At 40.8% G+C, this 19,784-nt stretch overlaps 2 protein-coding genes across 4 annotated transcripts in view; one reads left to right on the plus strand and one right to left on the minus strand.

The window, feature by feature from the left end:
* The window catches only part of LIFR (LIF receptor subunit alpha), a 367,688-nt gene that overhangs the window by 333,521 nt on the left and 14,383 nt on the right, over window positions 1–19,784 (minus strand). The gene's annotated exons all lie outside the window — the stretch shown is intronic.
* Window positions 1,139–15,886, plus strand: LOC146395509 (uncharacterized). The gene is made up of 3 exons (XM_085002167.1): window positions 1,139–1,300; window positions 11,227–11,803; window positions 14,483–15,886. Exons 2-3 carry the CDS (start codon window positions 11,569–11,571, stop codon window positions 14,548–14,550), a joined length of 303 nt encoding a protein of 100 aa, XP_084858293.1. The 5' UTR covers window positions 1,139–1,300; window positions 11,227–11,568; the 3' UTR covers window positions 14,551–15,886.

Raw genomic sequence — 19,784 nt, forward strand, 5'->3', positions numbered from 1 at the left:
ATCTGTAACCATTCTGGGAAAGAAAAAATAAAAATCAGCACCACTAGTTCTTCAGGAGGCTTTGCCATATCACTAAAACTCTGAGTGAAAACATATGGGATGCTTATCTTTAAATGATCTCATAAATGTCTCTACCACAGAATACAACAGATTTCCTTTATAATGCTTGCTCGGTTTGAGAATAAAGATAACACCACCCCTAGAAATTGTATTCTCCCACTCTTTGCTTGATAAGAGAGTGCTTTTACAGCCTATATTGTTATAAACTCTAAGGGAGTTTACAATGTATACAATCATGAGCTTGTTAAATAAACTATGTAAATTTATGTGGAGCAGGGTCTGAATTAATTCAGGCCTAAATAAATCAAACTCTAGCGAGACCATGATTTAATTAAAAATTGACAATATGACTCATGGCACTTAAGTTTACTGATGTTTACTGCCAAAAGAAGCATCATTGTTATGACAGAGATAAATGCTAGAAGGGTTGATAGATTTCTCAAGGTTAAAACAGATAGAGGTATCAAGATGAATGTGGCATGGTTGAGAATTCCCGTAATTGCTCAAATAAATGTTGTTTGGGCAGTTTCAGACCAAGTAAAGTCACAAAGCAGTCATGAAAATCCATAAATGTGCATCTTTATTTTTCAGCTTTCCTCCCTCTAGTTTAGGTTTTTGGTTTCTCTTTACCTTCTTGTGAATATATCTCTATATAGGTATAGATATCTAAATATTTAGATATAGAGGTCTTGTGAATTTTTTTTTCAAAAAAATACATAATATATATTCAAAAATATATTATTTTTTCAAACTTAATTTTTGTTCCTGTTTTAACCGTATGTTTCTCTTTCTTTCTTTCTTTTTTCTTTTTTTGCAATATGTTCCCTGTTTAGTGCCATCCATATTTGTGTCTCAGCTACTTGTGCAAGTTTGTTTATGAGGCTTCTGACCTGGAACAAATGCAAATGATCTTTCAACTGGCTAAGGGCCCTCTTTGGCCTGCCGTCCCCGTCAAGGCCCCAGGACCACTGGCAGGTATTCCTGCTCGGGAAGCAGATTTCAGGAGAGGGCGGCGCCGGGAGGCGTGCAGGTGTGTTTCTGAGCACACATGCGCAGTATGCATGCACACGCTGGCGTACTTGTGCTTATGGAGATAGCGGGACAGTCTATGAAATCCAGGTTCTCCCAGAAAGCTAAGGGCACGCAGCCTCGGCCATCACAGATCTGTATCTGACTCCCAGCTCCAAACAACGCAGGTGGAAATGAGGCTGTGGTCCCACAAAGACACCGAGTAAGCAAGGTATGTTTCCACCCTGGCTCTCTCCTGTCTTTGCGCAGCCCACCCCCGCCCCCACCCATGACCGGCTCCTCGCCAGCATTCTCTCTCAGCGGTGGTGCCCTCTTGCAATGGATTCCTTCACAACTTTTCTAATTAAAACCTTTCCACCACATTTGTGTTTTAAGGAGAGTCTTGAATGCCTTCAGGCAAAAGAGTCAGTAATTTAGGAGTTTCCGGCCTCTGGCAGCGTGGAAAGGAGATTATTCTTTAGAGTCAAAAGTTCCTTTGGTGTCCCCCACACCATCCAGGGCTTCTTGGACCTGTGCTCCCCACCTCCCTTGCAGCAGGGCCCCCTATTCCTCTGCAGCAAGCAGGCTCTGAGAGCTGCAGGGACGGAGAAGGGAGACTGGGAAACACTAGGGATCTTGGGAGGACAAGGATCAGGGTTTGCCTAAGCCCTGACCTTGCTCAGGAGATGGGAGGAAGCTGGTGTAATTTTTGAATTATTGTCCCTTCCTTTTATTCTTGAAGATGAGCATGGTCCTTCCTCTCTACATTCCGGAACACCTTTCAGGAGATTCAGATGGAGAGAAACACAATATTTAGCACCAAGATTAAGATCCTCCAGAATGTGCCTCAAGGATAGCCAAAACCCAGGGTCTAGAAGCTTCCTCACTGCCAGCTGTGGTCAACCAAGGAAGGTGAAGGGAGCGAAAAAAAAAAAAAAAAATGAAACAGTTCATAAAATGACTGAGGCCAGAGTCCTGGAAAATAGATCGCGCCTCCTGTCAGTGGATCTGAGGATTCTGACTAACTGAAGGAGAATGACAGCCACTGAAGGCTTCTCCCTTCTTTGGCTTCTTATCCTTCCACAGGAGGTGGCCACCGAGCAAGGCCGGTGCATTAGCCAATGGCGCCACCTAGCAAAGCTAGAGGGAACTCAAAAAACTCTGAGCTCGGAGGTTTTAGGGGTTTTTTTTGTTTGTTTGTTTTTCCACATCCAGAAAAGGGGGTTTCCATTTCATTCATGGAGTTCTGGGAAATGGAATTTGTATAAAACCTTTATTGCACATGATGGAAAACATTTATTAGCGTCTAATGAGAGAATCTGGCCTAAAAGCAATTGTAATAAAAGAAGAGGATAAGAATTTCGTTCTCTAAACTTGCCATTTTTTTTTCCTAATAACAGCTATGACTATGCAGCTTTTGCTTCAAGAAGAACTTGATTTTGCCTTAAGTTACAAATTCTGCCTTACATTATAGACTTGTTCAATGACCAACAGGCACTCGTTCTCCTGTTTTCTTTTCTTTTCCTTTTTTCTTTTCTCCCCCAGGTCAGGTTTAGCTTTGGATAATGTCTAGAAGTCCTGAAGGGAACCAAAACGCATCAAAGACAGATTCTATGGGTAAATTTAGATACCCAGTCAAGGGACGTTCTGACAATGTTATGATGTCGCTGTGGTTCACCATCCACCCCCCCACACACGATGGGTTCGGGAAAGTAAGATGAGATGTCCCCTGCCCCAACAAACCCAGCCCAATGAAGACACACATGCTAGAACTGCAGCCTATCAAGAGAGCCAGGTATACCCTGGCTCCATAAACTACATGGCTCTGCCCAAGAAGTTGGAGCCTCCCTTCTCATCTGAGATGGATAAAGCACTGAGGAAAACAGACTCATGGTTGCCTCTAAAGCTTCCAGGCAAAAGTTGTTTTGGTGACCACACTGGGAAGAGACAGTCTTTGCCTTTAAAGACTCAGGAGAGCACGAATGTTGTAAACATGGTCTCTGGAGCCAAATGCCTCCTGCCTCAGTTCTCAATACAATGAGTATAATTCTAATATTGATTTCATAAGGTTTGGGTGAAGATTAAATGAGATAAACCATATAAGGGCTTCAGATAAGGCCTGACACATAGCAGGCACTTAATAAATATGAACTAATGTTTAATTATCCTAGAATTTAAAGAAACAACCTGAGTTTTCTTGCACTGAAGCAGTCTTTGTTTATTAGCATAGCAAATTGCGCCTGTGTAGAAAAGCTCAGTGACAATTTCTTTGGATAACCCCATATAGGCAGCAGAAACAGGAGGTATACAGACAGCTTTTCCAAACATTTTTTAGGAGAAAGTGTGCAAAAAAATTTGAAGACCACTGATCTATCTCAGTGGATGTCCAATTAATGCTGTTAGCTGATTGACAATCAGGGTTTGGTCCAAACCACAGCACCATCTCAGGTTGCTTCAAGTGAACTTTCTTGAACAGTCCTATGGCAGTATAAGGCTTCCTATCATGTCTCATTTATTAGTTTGTAAGTTTCTTGAGTGCAAGCATCCTGCGTGGCCACTCAATGCTCTCAAACAACTAGAAAGTGTTATGCTGGAGTCCTTTGCAGCGCAGCAGGTTAAGGGTCTATGGTGTCACTGCAGCGGCTTGGATGGCTGCTGTGGCGAGGGTTCAATCCCTGGCCCGGGAACTTCCACCTGCCTCCAGCATGGCAGAAAGAAAGAGAGAGGGAGGGAGAGAGGGAAGAAGGGAGGGAGGAAGGAAGGAAGGGGGAAAGAGTTAAATCATTTTGGATTAAATACCTAGACAATTTGGAAAGCGGTGCTTTTTCTGAAGCATAATGCTATGCTTAAGGGTCAGATATTATTAGTCAACTAAGTTGACCCTATAGTCAAGTGAAAACAAGTCTTAACTTATGGCGCATATCTTAAGGGTCAGCCTCTATGTATTGTGATTGACTCTGAGCCATTATTGTCTTCCATCAATGCCTCACAAGGATCAAATTACAATACAACAGCCCATTTCTTAGGAAGTGGCAAACTGATGCCTTTTCCCGCAAGGTGTGCCTGAAGAATTTACCAGAAAGCCTGACATGGTGAGTTATGCCAGTGGAATAGCACTTTATCTTTAGGAGACATGGAATAAACATCAGCATACAAGACTTTTAAAGATGAAGCCAAAGTGCAATGCTTTCCTGAGCTTCGCTGACCGAGATAAATGAGGCTGTGCTCAGGCCCTGGTGGTGGGAAAAATGGCTTGACAAATTTTGAATGTATTGTATCTCTTCATGTGGCTCTTTTATTTAGCCCTAATTAAACTGCAAAAAGAAAAATATGATGAATATTACGTTGATCTAAAAGCAGAGTATATTCCTGACTTTTAATGTTTATCCTGCAGCCATATTGCATAATCACAGACTCTGGATCAATAGTCCTCAATGACTATTCTACTTCTTACAAATTTTTATAGGTGGGAAGACACGGATAGATGTAAAAGGCTTTTCTGACTCCTCTATTCCTATAGCATTTGCTTCCATCTAGCTGCAATGTTTTGTATCAGGCATACACGGAAATACCGTCTTCATTGTTTTATAGGGATGTATGCATGTAACAGCAATGGCAATCCATGAGATCTTCTGACTTAAGGAACAGCTCTTTTTAAGTGAAAACTCTATTTGTGGCAATTTGAACACAGGATCTTCTTCCTGTGATATACTGGAAGCAGGGGGGAAAAATGGCTTATTGTACCTCCATACTGAGCCAACCCCAGCCTGTGACATGCCCTAATGATCTAATAAAGTATAATGCTCTACAAATGAACTATTTGGTGGCAAAAAGTGGTCAAGTACATATGAAGATATATGACTTTGTGAATTCAATATAATTCCCATCAAAATTCCCCTGGGCTTTAGAGAAAGTTGGCAAGCTGATTCCAAAATGTACATGAAAGAGCAAAGGATAAGAAGAGACAAGACACTCAAAAAGAAGAACCAGGAGTTCCAATTGCAGCTCAGCCGTTAACGAACCTGACTAGTATCCATGAGGACATGGGTTCGATCCCTTGCCTTGCTCAGTGGGTTAAGGATCCAGCATTGCCATGAGCTGTGGTTTAGGCCGCAGATCCTTTGGCTGTGGCTGCGGCATAGCTGGTGGCTACAGCTCTGATTGGACCCTAGCTTGGGAACCTCCACATGCCGCGGGTGCAGCCCTAAAAAAAGACAAAAAAAAAAATTTAAAAATAAAAAAAGAAGAACCATATGAGAGAACTTGTCTTTCAGATATTAAAATCATTCCAGGGCTAAGGTGATAAGATAGTGTGGTATCGATGGGGAAAACATATAAATGGACCAGTACAGCGGTATATAGAACCCAGAATGAGACCAACACATGCATGGAGATCTGAGTGGTTTTTTTCTGGAAGTGACACTGCAGATACCTAGGGGAAATGTTAAATTTTTTCAAAATATGGGTATGGGAAAAACGAATTACTCATATATTTCAAAAACAAAATTGAACACTTCATATCATACATAAAAGCCAATTTCTGGTGTAGTAAAAACTCAAATGCAAAAGTAGAATTAGAAAATTTATTAAAGATTAATATAGGGGAATAATTTTATGACTTTTTTGTTTATAAATGTTTCTTTGAAAAAATATATGCTATAAAAATGTGTTAAATGAAATGATTCTTAAAATTAAATAAAATATATTAAGAGTTTATGTTCCTTAAAAGACACCATAATGAAAGTAAAAATTAAGTAAGAAGCTGGAAGAAGATATTCACAACTCAAAGGATTAATCTCCAGAATATATAAAGAGCTATCATAAACCAATACAAAATGACAACCCAATTGACGAATAGGCAAAAGTGTTAAATGTGTATTTCACAGAGGAATATAAAGACACAGATAAAAATAAATTGAAAATAGAGTAACTGTACTAGAAATTAGAAAAAAAGAAAACCCATAAATTAAAGCCACAATGATAAGATACCACTTTATAACCACATACAAGAAGTAAGAATCTTTTATTATTATTATTATTTCTTTGTCTTTTTGTCTCTTCTAGGGCTGCACCTGCAGCATATGGAGGTTCCCAGGCTAAGGGTCTAATCGGAGCTGCAGCCGCTGCCCTATGCCACAGCCACAGCCACAGCAATGCGGGATTTGAGCTGCGTCTGTGACCTACACCACAGCTCATGGTAACGCCGGATCCTTAACCCACTGAGTGAGGCCAGAGATCAAACCCACAACCTCATGATTCCTAGTCAGATTTGTTAACCACTGAGCCACGACGGGAATTCCCAGAAGTAAGAATCTTGACAACACTCATTATTACTGAAAATACATAGCAATAGTTACGCCAATTGGGAAAATAATTTGGCATCATCTAGTAAATCAGAAAAGTAACTGAACTCTCTCTGACTCAGTAATTCCACCCCAAGGTATAGTTCCTAGAGAAATGCTTGCACTGTGTACTAGGAGACATGCAGAAGAATGCTTATAGTAGCACTGTGAATTTGTCATTGGGGGAAAAAAAACCCAAAACCAGACCAAATGTTAATAAACAATAGAATAGATAAATAAACCATAGTGTTTTCACAATGAATACATCAATGAACAAATCAAAAAGCTACACTCGCCACTGATGGAATTCAGACAGGAAACACTGAATGAAAGCCCAAGTAGTAGTAAAACACATGCAGAATGATGTCATTCTCTTAACATTCACGAATGCACAAAACTAGACAACATATTCTTTGGGGATTTAAATACATGAAGTAAAACTATAAAAAGCAGAGGGATAATGAATGTAAAGATCCAGGCAGCAGTTATCTCTGATGAGGGGGACGAATGGAGGAGGAAGGGAAGGAGTCCAGAAGGAGCAGAAGGAGTGTTCTGAAGGCTTCCAAAAATAATGGCAATGCTCTCTTTCTTAAAGTGGGTGGTTGGTAATGGTTCTCTGCTGAGTTATTATTATTTAACCTGCCCCGCCACCCCCACCCCCCCCCCGATTTTTCTTTTTCTTTTTATAGTCACATAGAAACTTCAAAAAGAGCACAGAGAGTTCCTATGTAGCCTTCATCCAGCTTCCCCCAATGATATCATCTTACACAAGCGTAGTTCAATTATCAAAATCAGGAAGTCGACCTTGGTGCAACACTATAAATAAAACTGCAGAACTTACCTGATTTCACTAGTTTTCACACGTACTATTTGTGTGTGCATGTGTATACTTCTATGAAGTTTTATTCCACATGCAGATTCATGTAATCACACCACAGTCAAGATACAGAACTGCTCCATCACCACAAAGAAACGTCACAACCTCCCCCCAGATCTAACCCCTGGCAAGCCACTGTCTGCTTCTATCATTATAATGTTGCCACCCTAAACATTTTTTTAAATTTAATTTTATTGGAGTATAGTTGACTTACAACATTGTGTTAGTTGCAGGTGTACAGCAAAATGAATCAGTCACACATATAAAAATATCCATTCTTTGTTCCCATATAGGTTATTACAAACTATTGAGTAGATTTTCCTGTGCTATCCAGTAGGTTCTTGTTAATTATCTGTTTTATACAGTAGTGTGTATATTATTCCTACCCTCCCAATTCTTCCCTCCTCCCAAATAGTTTCACCTATAAGATTGGTTATAGATGGTTAAGATTGGTTTCAACCAGAAGACTGGTTTTGAAATTTGTGAGTTTGTTTCTGTCTCATAAATAAATTCTTCTGTATCATTTTGATTAGGTTCCACGAATAAGTGATATCATGTGATATTTGTCTTTCTCTGTTCTTTTGTATCTATTTAAAAATCTTTTAAAACTTAACTCAAAAGGGTGGGGGGATGTGCTTGGGCTGCGGGATGGAAATCCTGTGAAATCAGATCGTTATGATCATTATACAACTACAAATGTGATAAATTCATTTGAGTAATTAAAAAAAAAAAAAAACTTAACTCAAAGAGGGCAACTGTTTAGTACCTGGAAAGGTCATGCCCACCATCTATCTCTGGCCCACGTGGTGAAATTCCCCTGCGCTTACTGAATTGTTCTCCCCAACTCATCTCCCTCACCTCTGCCTAGGGGATCAAGGGGAAAGATATATACATTGTTTTCTGCTCTTTAAAGGGCCATCTTAGAATCAGAAGACCACTTTGTCTTCACCAACCTGCCCATCCCACCTGACCTCAGGCCACTGCAACAGGTGGCAACTTATGAAATTCTTTTTTTTTTTTGCCATTTCTTGGGCTGCTCCAGCGGCATATGGAGGTTCCCAGGCTACGGGTCTAATCGGAACTGTAGCCGCCGGCCCACGCCAGAGCCACAGCAACGTGGGATCCGAGCCACGTCTGCAACCTACACCACAGCTCATGGCAACGCCGGATCCCCAACCCACTGGAACAAGGTCAGGGATCGAACCTGCAACCTCATGGTTCCTAGTCAGATTCGTTAACCACTGAGCCACAACGGGAACTCCTTTTTTTTTTTTTTTTGAAATTCTTTTCAGAGGATGAAGTTAGCCCAGCATGTGAAACGTTACCAAAGAATAAACACACATGGAAAAATGACAGATACAGTGAAAGTCAATAGATCTTGACTGACAGCCTTAGGTATTACTAAGTTATGCTTCACAGTTTTCATCTCTTTCACCAGGCTGGCTGGCTCCCTTGGAAGCAGGAGTGCCTGGCTGATCTCAGGCTCCTGCTGCCTGGCTGCTACAGGCATGGCCAGTTTAGATTGAAACAAATGCTCTGATCTACCTGATCCCCAGTCCAGTCACCTGCCTCTCCTGGAGCCTACCCCCCACCTGTTCTTTAATGCATCTCCTTTTCCTCCACCCAGCCTGCTGGGGATAAAGCCATTTCCCCCCCCCCCCCCCACTCTACACCTTTTTATGTAAAAACAACAAAACTGCTTTCCATCTGGGCCCTTGTAATTCCCCTGATGCTTACTGCATCTTGCAAACCTGGTTCAAAATAGCCTCCACCCCCTTCCCTTCTTTCTTTCCCTGGTTCTCTTTCTAGTGAGGCGTGCTTTGTTTTGTTTCCATTTTACAGCACTCAGCCAGGCATGCAGAGGCAGACCCAGGTTCGGGCCACAATCAGTCAGCCCACCTAAAGCGAATCATATTTCCTTCTAAGTACAATGCCGTCATTGGAGTTTGCATTCCTGAAGAAAGCCTAACCAACCACGGTTAAATGCATTTATTAAAGTGTATTCCTTAGGATATTATCATGTGACTGGATTGTTGTAGACAAATAACTCTGGGAAAGCCTGAAATTAACAAAGTTAATCCCCAGCCCCTGTCACTGCAAACGTGCTCAGATCTTCTTTTATGTGAGATCTTTTTTATAGATCTTTTCTGGGGAGAGAAAGAGGAGGTTTCCATAGGCAGGCTACTGGAGTGTAGAACCACCACCAAATTAACCCAGATATAGGACAATAATGTATCATTTTTTTAAAAGCAAAGTTAAAAGAGCTGAAGATGCGGTTCTCCCACTTGTATAAAACGAGTATAAACATGCCGCGTGTATGCTTAGCTCCAGCTTGCCCTCCAGATCCACCCTCCACCTCGCCTGCTCCCCGTGGGCGCTGACCTATCAGAACGGGCTCCTTCGCTGCACACGCAGGCCTCTTTCACAAGTGCTGATTCCCAAGAGTACTTCCTAACAAAGGAGTTCCAGAGAACTCGACTTGCAGTAAGAGCCAAATTGCTCTGCTGATCAGAATTCTTACCAGAGGGACTGGCCTCCTCCCTTCCATCTCATTGCCATTTTCCCAGGGCAATCTGTTTCCATTCCTTTCATATGTTCTTTGCAAATCGCTGCGGAAAGTTGTTATCCATTAACTTTCCTCTGTGGAGACTGAAGATGTTGCCTCTATACACGCACACATACACACACACGGACACACACAACACGCAGAGTACATTTCCCATCCGCCTATGGTCCCTACAAAGTGAGAATCAGGAACACCTATACATAAATAAATGATAGAGTCCAGCAATGTAATATATAATATGGGTAATTTTTTTCCACTCAGTTTTTCTGTCCCTAAAGCTTGTATGTTTTGCTTTTCCATTTGCTTACTTTTCTATGCATTTTTTACTAATTTATGTTCCAACATTTCTCCTGTAAATCTCCTCTCGAGGTATTCAAACAAATTAGGTACTCCATCAGTTTCACCTTCTTGAAAAAGTCTCTTCTGGAGCCTTCTAGCCTGCAATTATCTGGGTGGACTAATTTCTAGGGCTGCCTCCTAACTATTTTCTTGGAATCTCCCTTTCCTATCACTTTGGGAACTTCCTTTATATCTCTCTTAGGATTGGATCTCTTGTTTTCCTCTTTGTTGGTTTACTTTTTTGTTTGGGTGGTGCACACTCTTCACTACTCTAGAAACAGTTCCTGGGAGGTAATTTTTTTTGAGATCTTGCTTATCTGAAAAATATAAGAAAGATATATAAGAAAATGCTTATCTTGCATTTGGTTGACTTGGGAAGCTTTTGGATCTGAAGCTTCTTCCTGTTTGAAGCAGATAAATTTGGTAAACTCTTATCTCCCTTTTATTGTTTCTCTATCAGCTTAGGTATCCATGAAAAAAGAATCCTGAATAGAGATTTCAATTCAGAGGTTAAACATGTCCTCAGGATTAAATGTTTATTCACACACCCACAGCCAAGTAGCAGTTCATATAGCCAGTAACAATGAAGTTTAGATTGAGAAATTAATTCTTTTCATTTTTTATTTATTTTTCTTTGTTTTTTGTCTTTTTAGGGCCACTCCCTCAGCATATGGAGGTTCCCAGGCTAGGGGTCTAATTGGAGTTGTTGCTGCCGGCCTACACCACAGCCACAGCAACGCCAGATCTAAGTCACATCTGCGATCTACACCACAGCTCATGGCAATGCCGGATCCTTAACCCACTGAGGAAGGCCAGGAATCAAACCTGCAACCTCATGGTTCCTAGTCGGACTCATTTCCGCTGTGCCATGATGGGAACCCCTCAATTCTTTTCAAAGTCAAGTTTGTTTTTGCGTAATGGTTTAAGTTTAGATGTCTAGTTCCAAATATTTCCATTCCTCAAAAAAAAAAAAAAAACTATTCCTTATTATTACAGATCTTAATAAAGAATTTCAAATTACCCCTGTATTTCAGGTCTTAGCAATCCTACAAAAAAAAAAAAAAAAAAAAAAAAAAAGAAGAAGAAGAAGAAGCAGAAGCAGAGGCAGCAGCAGCAGCAGCAGCATGAAAGGCTAAAGAAATGCCAAAGTAAAAGTTTTCATATTAGAATAAATACAGAGAAAAATAGTCTATTTTATGTCTTTCTGTGGGTGTGCACACACGTGTGTGTGGGTATGTTCGTGTTTGTGTCTGTGTTTATAGATGAAGAAACTGAGGGCTGGAAATACTGGGACATACTGAGTGATAAAGCTGGTTTGAAATCCAACAGTTTCCACTGCAGAGGCATGAAAATTAAAGATACACTGGAGTACAGTCATGTGTCTGCTGGCAGGATGGTGTCACATATTCCTCGAAGGTGTGCACACAGTGGACATGCCAAGTGTGAGCACCCTGATGGAGTCCCCAGCCAGCCTGCTGTCTGAGAGCATTTCTAAAGTGGCTGCTGCCTGGCTTCGTGAGCAGCTGAAGACTGCAGGTGTGCACACATATCATCTTGAAGGACGACGAGAGAATCCCAGTGCTTTGGGAAAGCACTTGAATGACGCCAAAGGTAACAGTCAAACTGAACTTAGATGGGGTCAGATGTAAGCCCTGCCACAACTGCACCTGATATAGTCACTACACCCCCCTCCTGCTGCCAATGCACATTTCTCTCTGCCTGCCTCTGCCTCTGCTCTATGCTTCAGGCATGAGACAGTGAAGTGGGTCCTGCCCTTCAAGCTTGCTCTCTCCTATTTACTCTTGCCCCAGTAGGGTTGGAAAGTGTGTGGTGGTCTCCAGCGGTCTCTGAGGAGGCCCTAGGAAGGTGATTCTAAACCTTGTTTCTCCTTCAAGGTACCCCAGGGACAGGCTACACTCTGGGAAACAGCACGGGTTTACTGAGGTGGCGTGCCCTGGGGGACCAGAATCCTGGAGAGAAACTGACAGGTGTAGTCAAAAGCCTCATAGGACGCTAGGATTGTGATGCTTCTCCCTCCACCCTCCTCTCACTCCCTCCTTCTTGCTCCATGGAATAGGGAAAGTGGACACCAGCAGGGAATTGGGGAATGGTAAGACTCTGTGGCTGAGAAGGATCTCAGAGCCCACACAGGGAAGTGTTCCTCAAAAGACTGTCCCCAAAACACCAGTTGTGCACAATACAGTTTTGGGTGAGACAAGGATGAATGTCCTTAATTTTTAAGAATTCTGAAATGTTCACAAGCTTACAGAAAAGTTGCAGGTACAGAAGGAAGAATATTTGTTATCTGAACCATTTCGGAGTCAGTGGGCAACCTGCAGCCCCATTACCCCAAACTCTTTGATATGTTTTCTATAAAGGGCATTTTCCTATGTAAATAAATACAACCACCAAAATCAGAATATTGACATTGGTTTGCTACTACCTTTCAATATTCAGACCCTATTCATGTTTCACCAATAGTCCCAATAAGGCCCATTATAGCAAAAGGACCCAGTGCAAAATCATGTGTTGCATTTGCCATGTCTTTTTAGTCTCTATTATATCTGTAATAATTCCTCAACCTTTGTTTGATTTTTATGATCTTGAAACTTTTGAAGACTACAAGCCAGTTATTTTCCAGAATAGCCTTTAGTTTGGGTTTTCCTGATGTCCTCTCACTTTTAGGTTCGTATTGTGCATCTTTGTCAGGACTATCACAGAAGTAATGCTTCTCATGGAATCCTATCAATGAGATAGACACATAATTTCCATTTTCCCTATTCCTAATACCTGCTGGGTTCCTCCACTGTACAGTGACAATTTTCTCATTTGTAATTAATAAGCATTTTTAGAAAGGTATTTTAAAAATATGTAGATACATATTCCTTATGTATTTACATAAGAAATACAAAAATTCCTTATCGAATTTTTAATCTATTCATTTACTTATTTACACTCATGTTTTTTATATTATTCTCTGGTTTATAATTGACACCACCATTATTTATTTTGTTTCTCAAATTATACCTGATTTGGCCAGTGGGATCCTACTCAAGCCCAGATCTCTATCATTCTTTAAGTATTTTTTAACTTTTTGGTACAACAAGACATCTCAGGTTTACCTTTTACTCTCCCTCAACCACCACGGAATTAGTTATTTCTTCAAAGAATCCTGGTTCTATGCAGTGGGAAATGGTATTTAGAAGCCAAGATCTAAGCATCATGTGTGCTCATTGCTATTGGGGTATCAATTACTCCTCGTCCCTCTGAGCGGTCAGAGCTAGGGAATATCTGTCTGTCTGTCTGTCTGTCTGCCTATCTATCTATCTATCTACCCACCTACCTACCCATCTTTCAAACACCTATTTATATAGAGATAAAAACCATGAATTCACACTGAAACATTCATTCCCAATCCAACGTCACAGAGTTCATTCTAGTTTGCTCCCTTTCCAGATTTTTGATGGCTTCTCCAATAGTGAGAAACATAGCCTATCACCCTTTATCTCCGTATTTGATTGGTTATGTAACTAGTCGCCCATTTCCACTACCACTCCTCCCCTGACATGGATATTCTACTTGCCCTGCTCAGGTTCTAACACCCATGCTCTCCTCCTCCTCCCTACCCCCAATCCCTCCATATGGACGCCCTCCTCCGGATGTTTAGTCTCTGACTCCCTACACAGGCAAATGTGGAACGAGGCAAAAGTCTCATTCCAAAGCCCTCCACATGCAGACACCTCCCTCACCCTGAGCAGACTCTGACTTTTCATGTAGGACTAAGGTCATGCCTTGGAAGACTCAGTTCACTCTGTTTGGGCTCTGACTCTCCCTACCAAACTAGCTTTAGCAAGAACTCTTTCCCCACCTGCTGGAGCTCTCACCCCCCACATCACCCTCCCTGGGGCTGCCCTCCTCACCCTTCTCTGGCTCTGACTCTCCCTCTCTAACCTCCATATGAACACCTTCTTCACCCTGCTTGAACTCTGACATCCCACCCCGGGCTATCAGGTCTCCCCTGGACCCCCCTAATCATGGGCTCTATCTTGCTCTATCTCATCTAATTACTTTACGACTGACTTGTTTAGGAAGGAAAGAGGAAGGGAAAGAAAAGATGGATATTTTTAAAATTTTTAGTTGGCATGTGTTTATGTCAATGTGTTTAAAATATGATGAGTACATCAAACCAGTGGTTTCATAGATATTCTTTCTTTAGACAAGACTAAAGGCAGTTTTTTTTTAATCATTTAAAAATATTAATATTAACTCAGAATCCTCTATCTCTTCCAGAGCATAAAAACATGGCATTCTTATCATTCCTGGTATTTTACATCAAGGTGTTTTGTCCCCAGAAGTAATCTGTTGGGATGAAGGTATTTCCAAGACAAGCAACCTATTAAGTCACTGTCATCCACTAATACCACAGCACAACTGGAATATCAAGTGTTTAATTTTTGGAAAGCATGTTGGAAGGCTTTGAGGGAATAGGAATGCTATAGATTGAATGTTTGTATTCTTCCCACAATTCATTGTTGAAACCTAATTCCCAATGTGACAGGATTTGGAGGTGGGGCTTTTAGAAGACGACTAAGTTATGAGGGTGGAGTCCTATAAATAACACTAGTGCCCTTGTAAAAGAAGCCCCAAGGAGTTCCCTTGATCTTTCTGCCATATGTGGTTATAATGAGCAGACGGCTTACATAAGCCAGGAACCAACCCCCATCAGACACTGCATCTGCCAGCACCATGACCTTGGACTTCCCAGCCTCCATCACTATGAGAAATAAATTTCTGTTATTGAAAAGCCACCTATTCTACATTACTGCTATGCAGCCCAAACAGACTAAGACCAGGAATTAAGTACAGCAAAAGGCATGGTGTTAGACTGGACTCGCAAGGCAGAGATTCAGAAAGCAGCGCTAAGACATACGTCTTCGTCATAAAGGCACAGGTCAACTTCTTCCTATTTCTGAGAAGTTACTGCCATAAAGGTCAAATGATTTTAAAGAAAAACATGAAAGAGGTATCATGGCAATGGAAACTTGCAATGATGATTTTTTAAACTACCAGGCAAGCCATTGATGCTTAGGTCTCAAATGGAAGTGCTATTTATCACCATGAACCTTTCCAACTCTACACACACACCACCACCGCCACCACATCTTCAGTAAGCCACTTGGGAAATGCTGATGATAATAGCACTAAATGGCTTGGAATGTAGACATCTGAAACTTGTTGGAGTGGCAACAATAGAACACTACAGTGAGAGCCCTCAAAGTTTGATGACTGGCTGTGAAACCACCATAAAAATGCATCGTAACGTACAAGTAAGGACAATTAATTTGCAGCAAAATGCAGAGCTCAAAGGACATTTTAACTAAGAGGTTGGGGGAAATGTTAATTTTCTCAAGACGGATAATTCCCTAGAAAATTATTCAAGAGCAGTAATAGGAAGAATTTACCAAACTGGCAGCTGAGCAGGATGTGAAAATTTCTTGTTTTGAATTTATTTAAAATAAACAGAATCAAACTGTTTCAATTACAGTAGCTGAAGAGATATGTTCAATGCCAAGTTTTATAGATTAATGCCTTTGTGGTTTACACATTCTGATACCCATAGAAAACGATTTGTTGTGGTTATTTGAAACAGTTGTAAATGGTATCTTATTAAAAAAAATCAAATTTTCTCCTTAATAGCAATTTATACATTATGCTTTTTTATTTTTTATTTACTTTTTATTTTTGGCCATGGCCATGGTATACAGAAGTTCCTGGGCCAGGGGTCAAACCCGAACCATGGCAGTGATAATGCAGAATCCTTAAGTGCTAGGCCACCAGGGAAATCCAACATTATGCCAATTTAATATACAATATTGATCCTAACAATGATATTCTATTTTTTTAAAGGAATTCTTATCTTTTAGAGAGTATACTAAAACATTTATTGTTGAAATGACAGACTTTCAGATTTGCTTCAAAGTCATCCAGTGGAATGGAGGACAGTGACTAGACATGGAAATGGTATAAAATTGGCCAGGAGTAGATCATTGTTTAAACTAACTGATGAATACATGGGTTTTGTATACCATTTTTCTTTAATTCTGTATATGTTTTAAATTTTCCATAAAACAAAGTTTTTAGAAAGTAATATTCGAGCCCTTAGGTAAGAAGCTGGGGAGTTTTGGTGATTTTGATGGACACAGTTTCTAGAATATGGAATTAAATTCATCCCTCAGATGGATGGCACATCATGTCCCTTGAAAAGGTAAAGAAGCCAAACTTGGCCACGGGCTAAGGAGCCTTCATCCTAAATATCATAACTCTTGGCTCACAGATAGCCCTGGGTCTGGGCTCCTCCAAGACTCTCAATTTTTGTAGGCGTGGGCTGCTCACCTGTGAATCAGGTGTTTTTCTGACTTAGCCTAAGTGGTAAGACCAATTTGGGAGAAGTCAATTGTGTAAAAAGGAATACATCACTTTTTTTTTTTTTTTAGGAAGAGCTTATTTCGGAATAAAGAAGATGTGGTAAATATATACAATGGAATACTACTCAGCCATAAAAAAAGGAACAAAATAATGCCTTTTGCAGCAACATGGATGCAACTAGAGATTATCATACTAAGTGAAATAAGTCAGAAATAGAAAGACAAATACCATATGGTATCATTTATATGTGAATTATATTCAAGATCCTATGATAAACCATAGTGGAAAAGAATATTTTTAAAATGTATATGTATGTATAACTAAATCGATTTGCTATACAGCAGAAATTAACACTGTAAATCAACTATACTTCAATTTAAAAAAAATTTTTAAAGGTTCAAAAGGCTAGATTACCTAAGGTTTTTCTTATTTTTATTTTTTTTGATTACCTATTTTTTTAATTGTAATTGACATACAATGCTTCAAGTGTACAGCAAAATGATTCAATAATATACATACGTGTGTGTATACATGCATACATGTATATATTTTTCAGATTCTTTTTCATTATAGGTTATTACAAAATATTGAATATGGTTCCCTGTGCTATAAAGTCCCTGTTGCTTACCTCTTTTTAATATAGTGGTTCATATCTATTAATCCCAAACTCCTAATTTATCCCTCCCCTACCTGTTTCCCCTTTGGTAACCATAGGTTTGTTTTCTACGTCTGTGAGTCTGTTTCTGTTTTGTATCACCTAAGGCTTTAAATGATAAATTTTTATTGATATTTAAAGAAATCGTTAGTCATCCACACACATGGATGCCCAGCCCCTCTCTAGAATGTCCTTTCTCCGAAGAAACCAACTCAGTATCTTTAACCTTTCCTACTATATTTTGTGAAGTGGCAGTTATTAAACAATTGGAAGGCCATGGTCATCTTTTTTTTTTTTTTTTTTTTTTTTTTTGTAGAGCTGCACCCATGGCATATGGAAGCATTCAATTGGAGCCACAGCTGCTGGTCTACACCATAGCCACAGCAAAGCAGGATCCAAGCTGTGTCTGAGACCTACACCACAGCTCATGGCAATACCGGATCTTTAACCCGCTAAGCGAGGTCGGGGATTGAACCCATGTCTTCACAGATAGTGCTCAGGTTTGTTACCAACTGAGCCACAACGGGAATTCCCTGTGGCCATCTTTGCAGGCAGTTTTGGAAGCAGCATCAGCACAGGAAAGATGTCCTACTGGCAGTATCTGGAGCCCAAGAGAAATATTCTAAGCTCCATATCTACCTTGGAAGGTGGGATAGATTTGATTAATTTTTAGAAAATATGAATTCCCTTTCTTCTCCCCCTGGGGGACAAGTATACCCCCATACTCTACAGACTCTGGGCTTGACCAGGTATCCCTCTTTGGCCAAAAAATATGAGCAGACATGATGAGAGCAGAAGCTTTCAATGTGATTACATGGTTTGGCTTCTCTCTCAGGTTTCCATGATCTGCCATGGGAACAACATGCCCTGAGTAACTGTCCATCAGGGAAAATGTAAAGACACATAGAGCAAATCTGAACCCAACAAGCCTGAAGCAGAGCTGTGAGAAAAACAAATGTAAAAGCTAGTGTTGCTTTTTCAGGGGTCTGTTACACAGTACTATTGCATCAGTGGCTAACATAGGAATCGTCTAGAAATTGAAAACTGAGAGCATTTTCTAGGAAGACTGTATAAAGCAGTGATGCTTAACCTACTTTACAGGGATGAACTTTCTTAAGAATTCCGTAAATACCTTGATCTGATTCTTCTCCGAGCTGCCTTGATTCCCTCTGTCTCTCCCCAGGTCTCCATGTGAGTCCACCTGACAGGCAAATCTAAAACACGTCTGAAATGAGCCTATCTATGAAACAGAAACAGAGTCACAGACATAGAGAGCAGACTTGTGGTTGCCGAGGGGTAGTGGGGAGGGAGTGGGGTGGACTGGGAGTTTGGGATTAGTAGATGCAAACGACTACATTTAGAAATCACAGACAACAAGGTCCTACTGTACCGCACAGGGAACTCTATCCAATCTCTTGTGACAGACCATATATATGACTGGCTCACTTTGCTGTACAGCAGAAATTGGCACAACATTGTAAATCAACTATATATTTTTTTAATTTATGTATGTATTTGTTTATTTATTTTGCTTTTTAGGGCCACACCCATAGCATATGGAGGCTCCCAGGCCAGGGGTCAAATCGGAGCAAGAGCTGCCATCCACACCACAGCTCATGGCAATGCCGCATCCTTAACCCACTGAGTAAGGCCAGGATCAAACCCACGACCTCATGGTTCCTAGTTGGATTCGTTTCCACTGCGCCACAACGGGAACTCCTAAATCAACTATATTTTAATGTTAAAATATTTCTTTAAAAAACACGTCTGGACCACTAGCTGCAAGGGACTTTGGGACTATTTGGCTTTCTAGCCCTTCAAAGGTAGGAGGAGATTTCAGTGAGCCCGTCTACTTTTTCCAACATTCTGCCATGAGGAGGAGGGGTTTAGGGAGGGGAATGAGAAGATGAAACCAGGGAGAATTAGGAGGACCTGGCATCAGAAAAATTATGACAAGAGGCAGGATGAAGAAGTGAAGGGTTAACCACTTAGATGAAGTGATCCAGAGGAACAACATGTAAAGTGTAAAGAATCTATTAAATTGGGAGATGCTATCTCCGGAGACCAGAACAAGGGTGGAGAGATGAGAAGGTAGAGGTAATGGGTCCCAAAACCTAACTCTTTCCAGAACCTTGGTTGAGAAAGAAAGGGGGAAGGATGTGGTTACCATCCCTCTGTTCTTGTGAAATAGTGAATCATTCCTCACTGAGGGACTGGTAATGTCCATTTGCCATGGATTGACTAGAAATAGTCTCAATCTCTCTGTTCTTCTTCTTCTTCTTTTTTTTTTTCATTGTCTTCTCCTCATTCCCTGAACGAAGGGGACTTCTTCTTGGGTTTCCCAAGACTTCTTGTGAGTCACCAGAAGGGACTCTCAGATGCCCAGTGCATCTTCTTGTCAGATCATTAGTGCCCACAACTGTGGGAAAGTTCTGGAAACAACTGCCAATGCTGGGTCTATGCTCACTTCTCCTTGCCCATGCAGCCTGAATCTCATGACTACCTCCTGGC

The sequence above is a fragment of the Sus scrofa genome, chromosome 16 (assembly GCF_054392235.1).
Source record: "Sus scrofa isolate SSC_HxYL_T2T_F1_AM1 chromosome 16, Sscrofa_HxYL_maternal_Yorkshire_Landrace_v2.0, whole genome shotgun sequence".
Lineage (NCBI taxonomy): Eukaryota > Metazoa > Chordata > Mammalia > Artiodactyla > Suidae > Sus > Sus scrofa.

Excerpts from the sequence above, each read along its gene's own strand:
- LOC146395509 (XM_085002167.1), top strand. The coding sequence starts at position 11,569 with ATGTGTCTGCTGGCAGGATGGTGTCACATATTCCTCGAAGGTGTGCAC. Across the intron at positions 11,804-14,482 it reads GCACTTGAATGACGCCAAAG|AGCATAAAAACATGGCATTC; the intron begins GTAACAGTCAAA and ends TATCTCTTCCAG.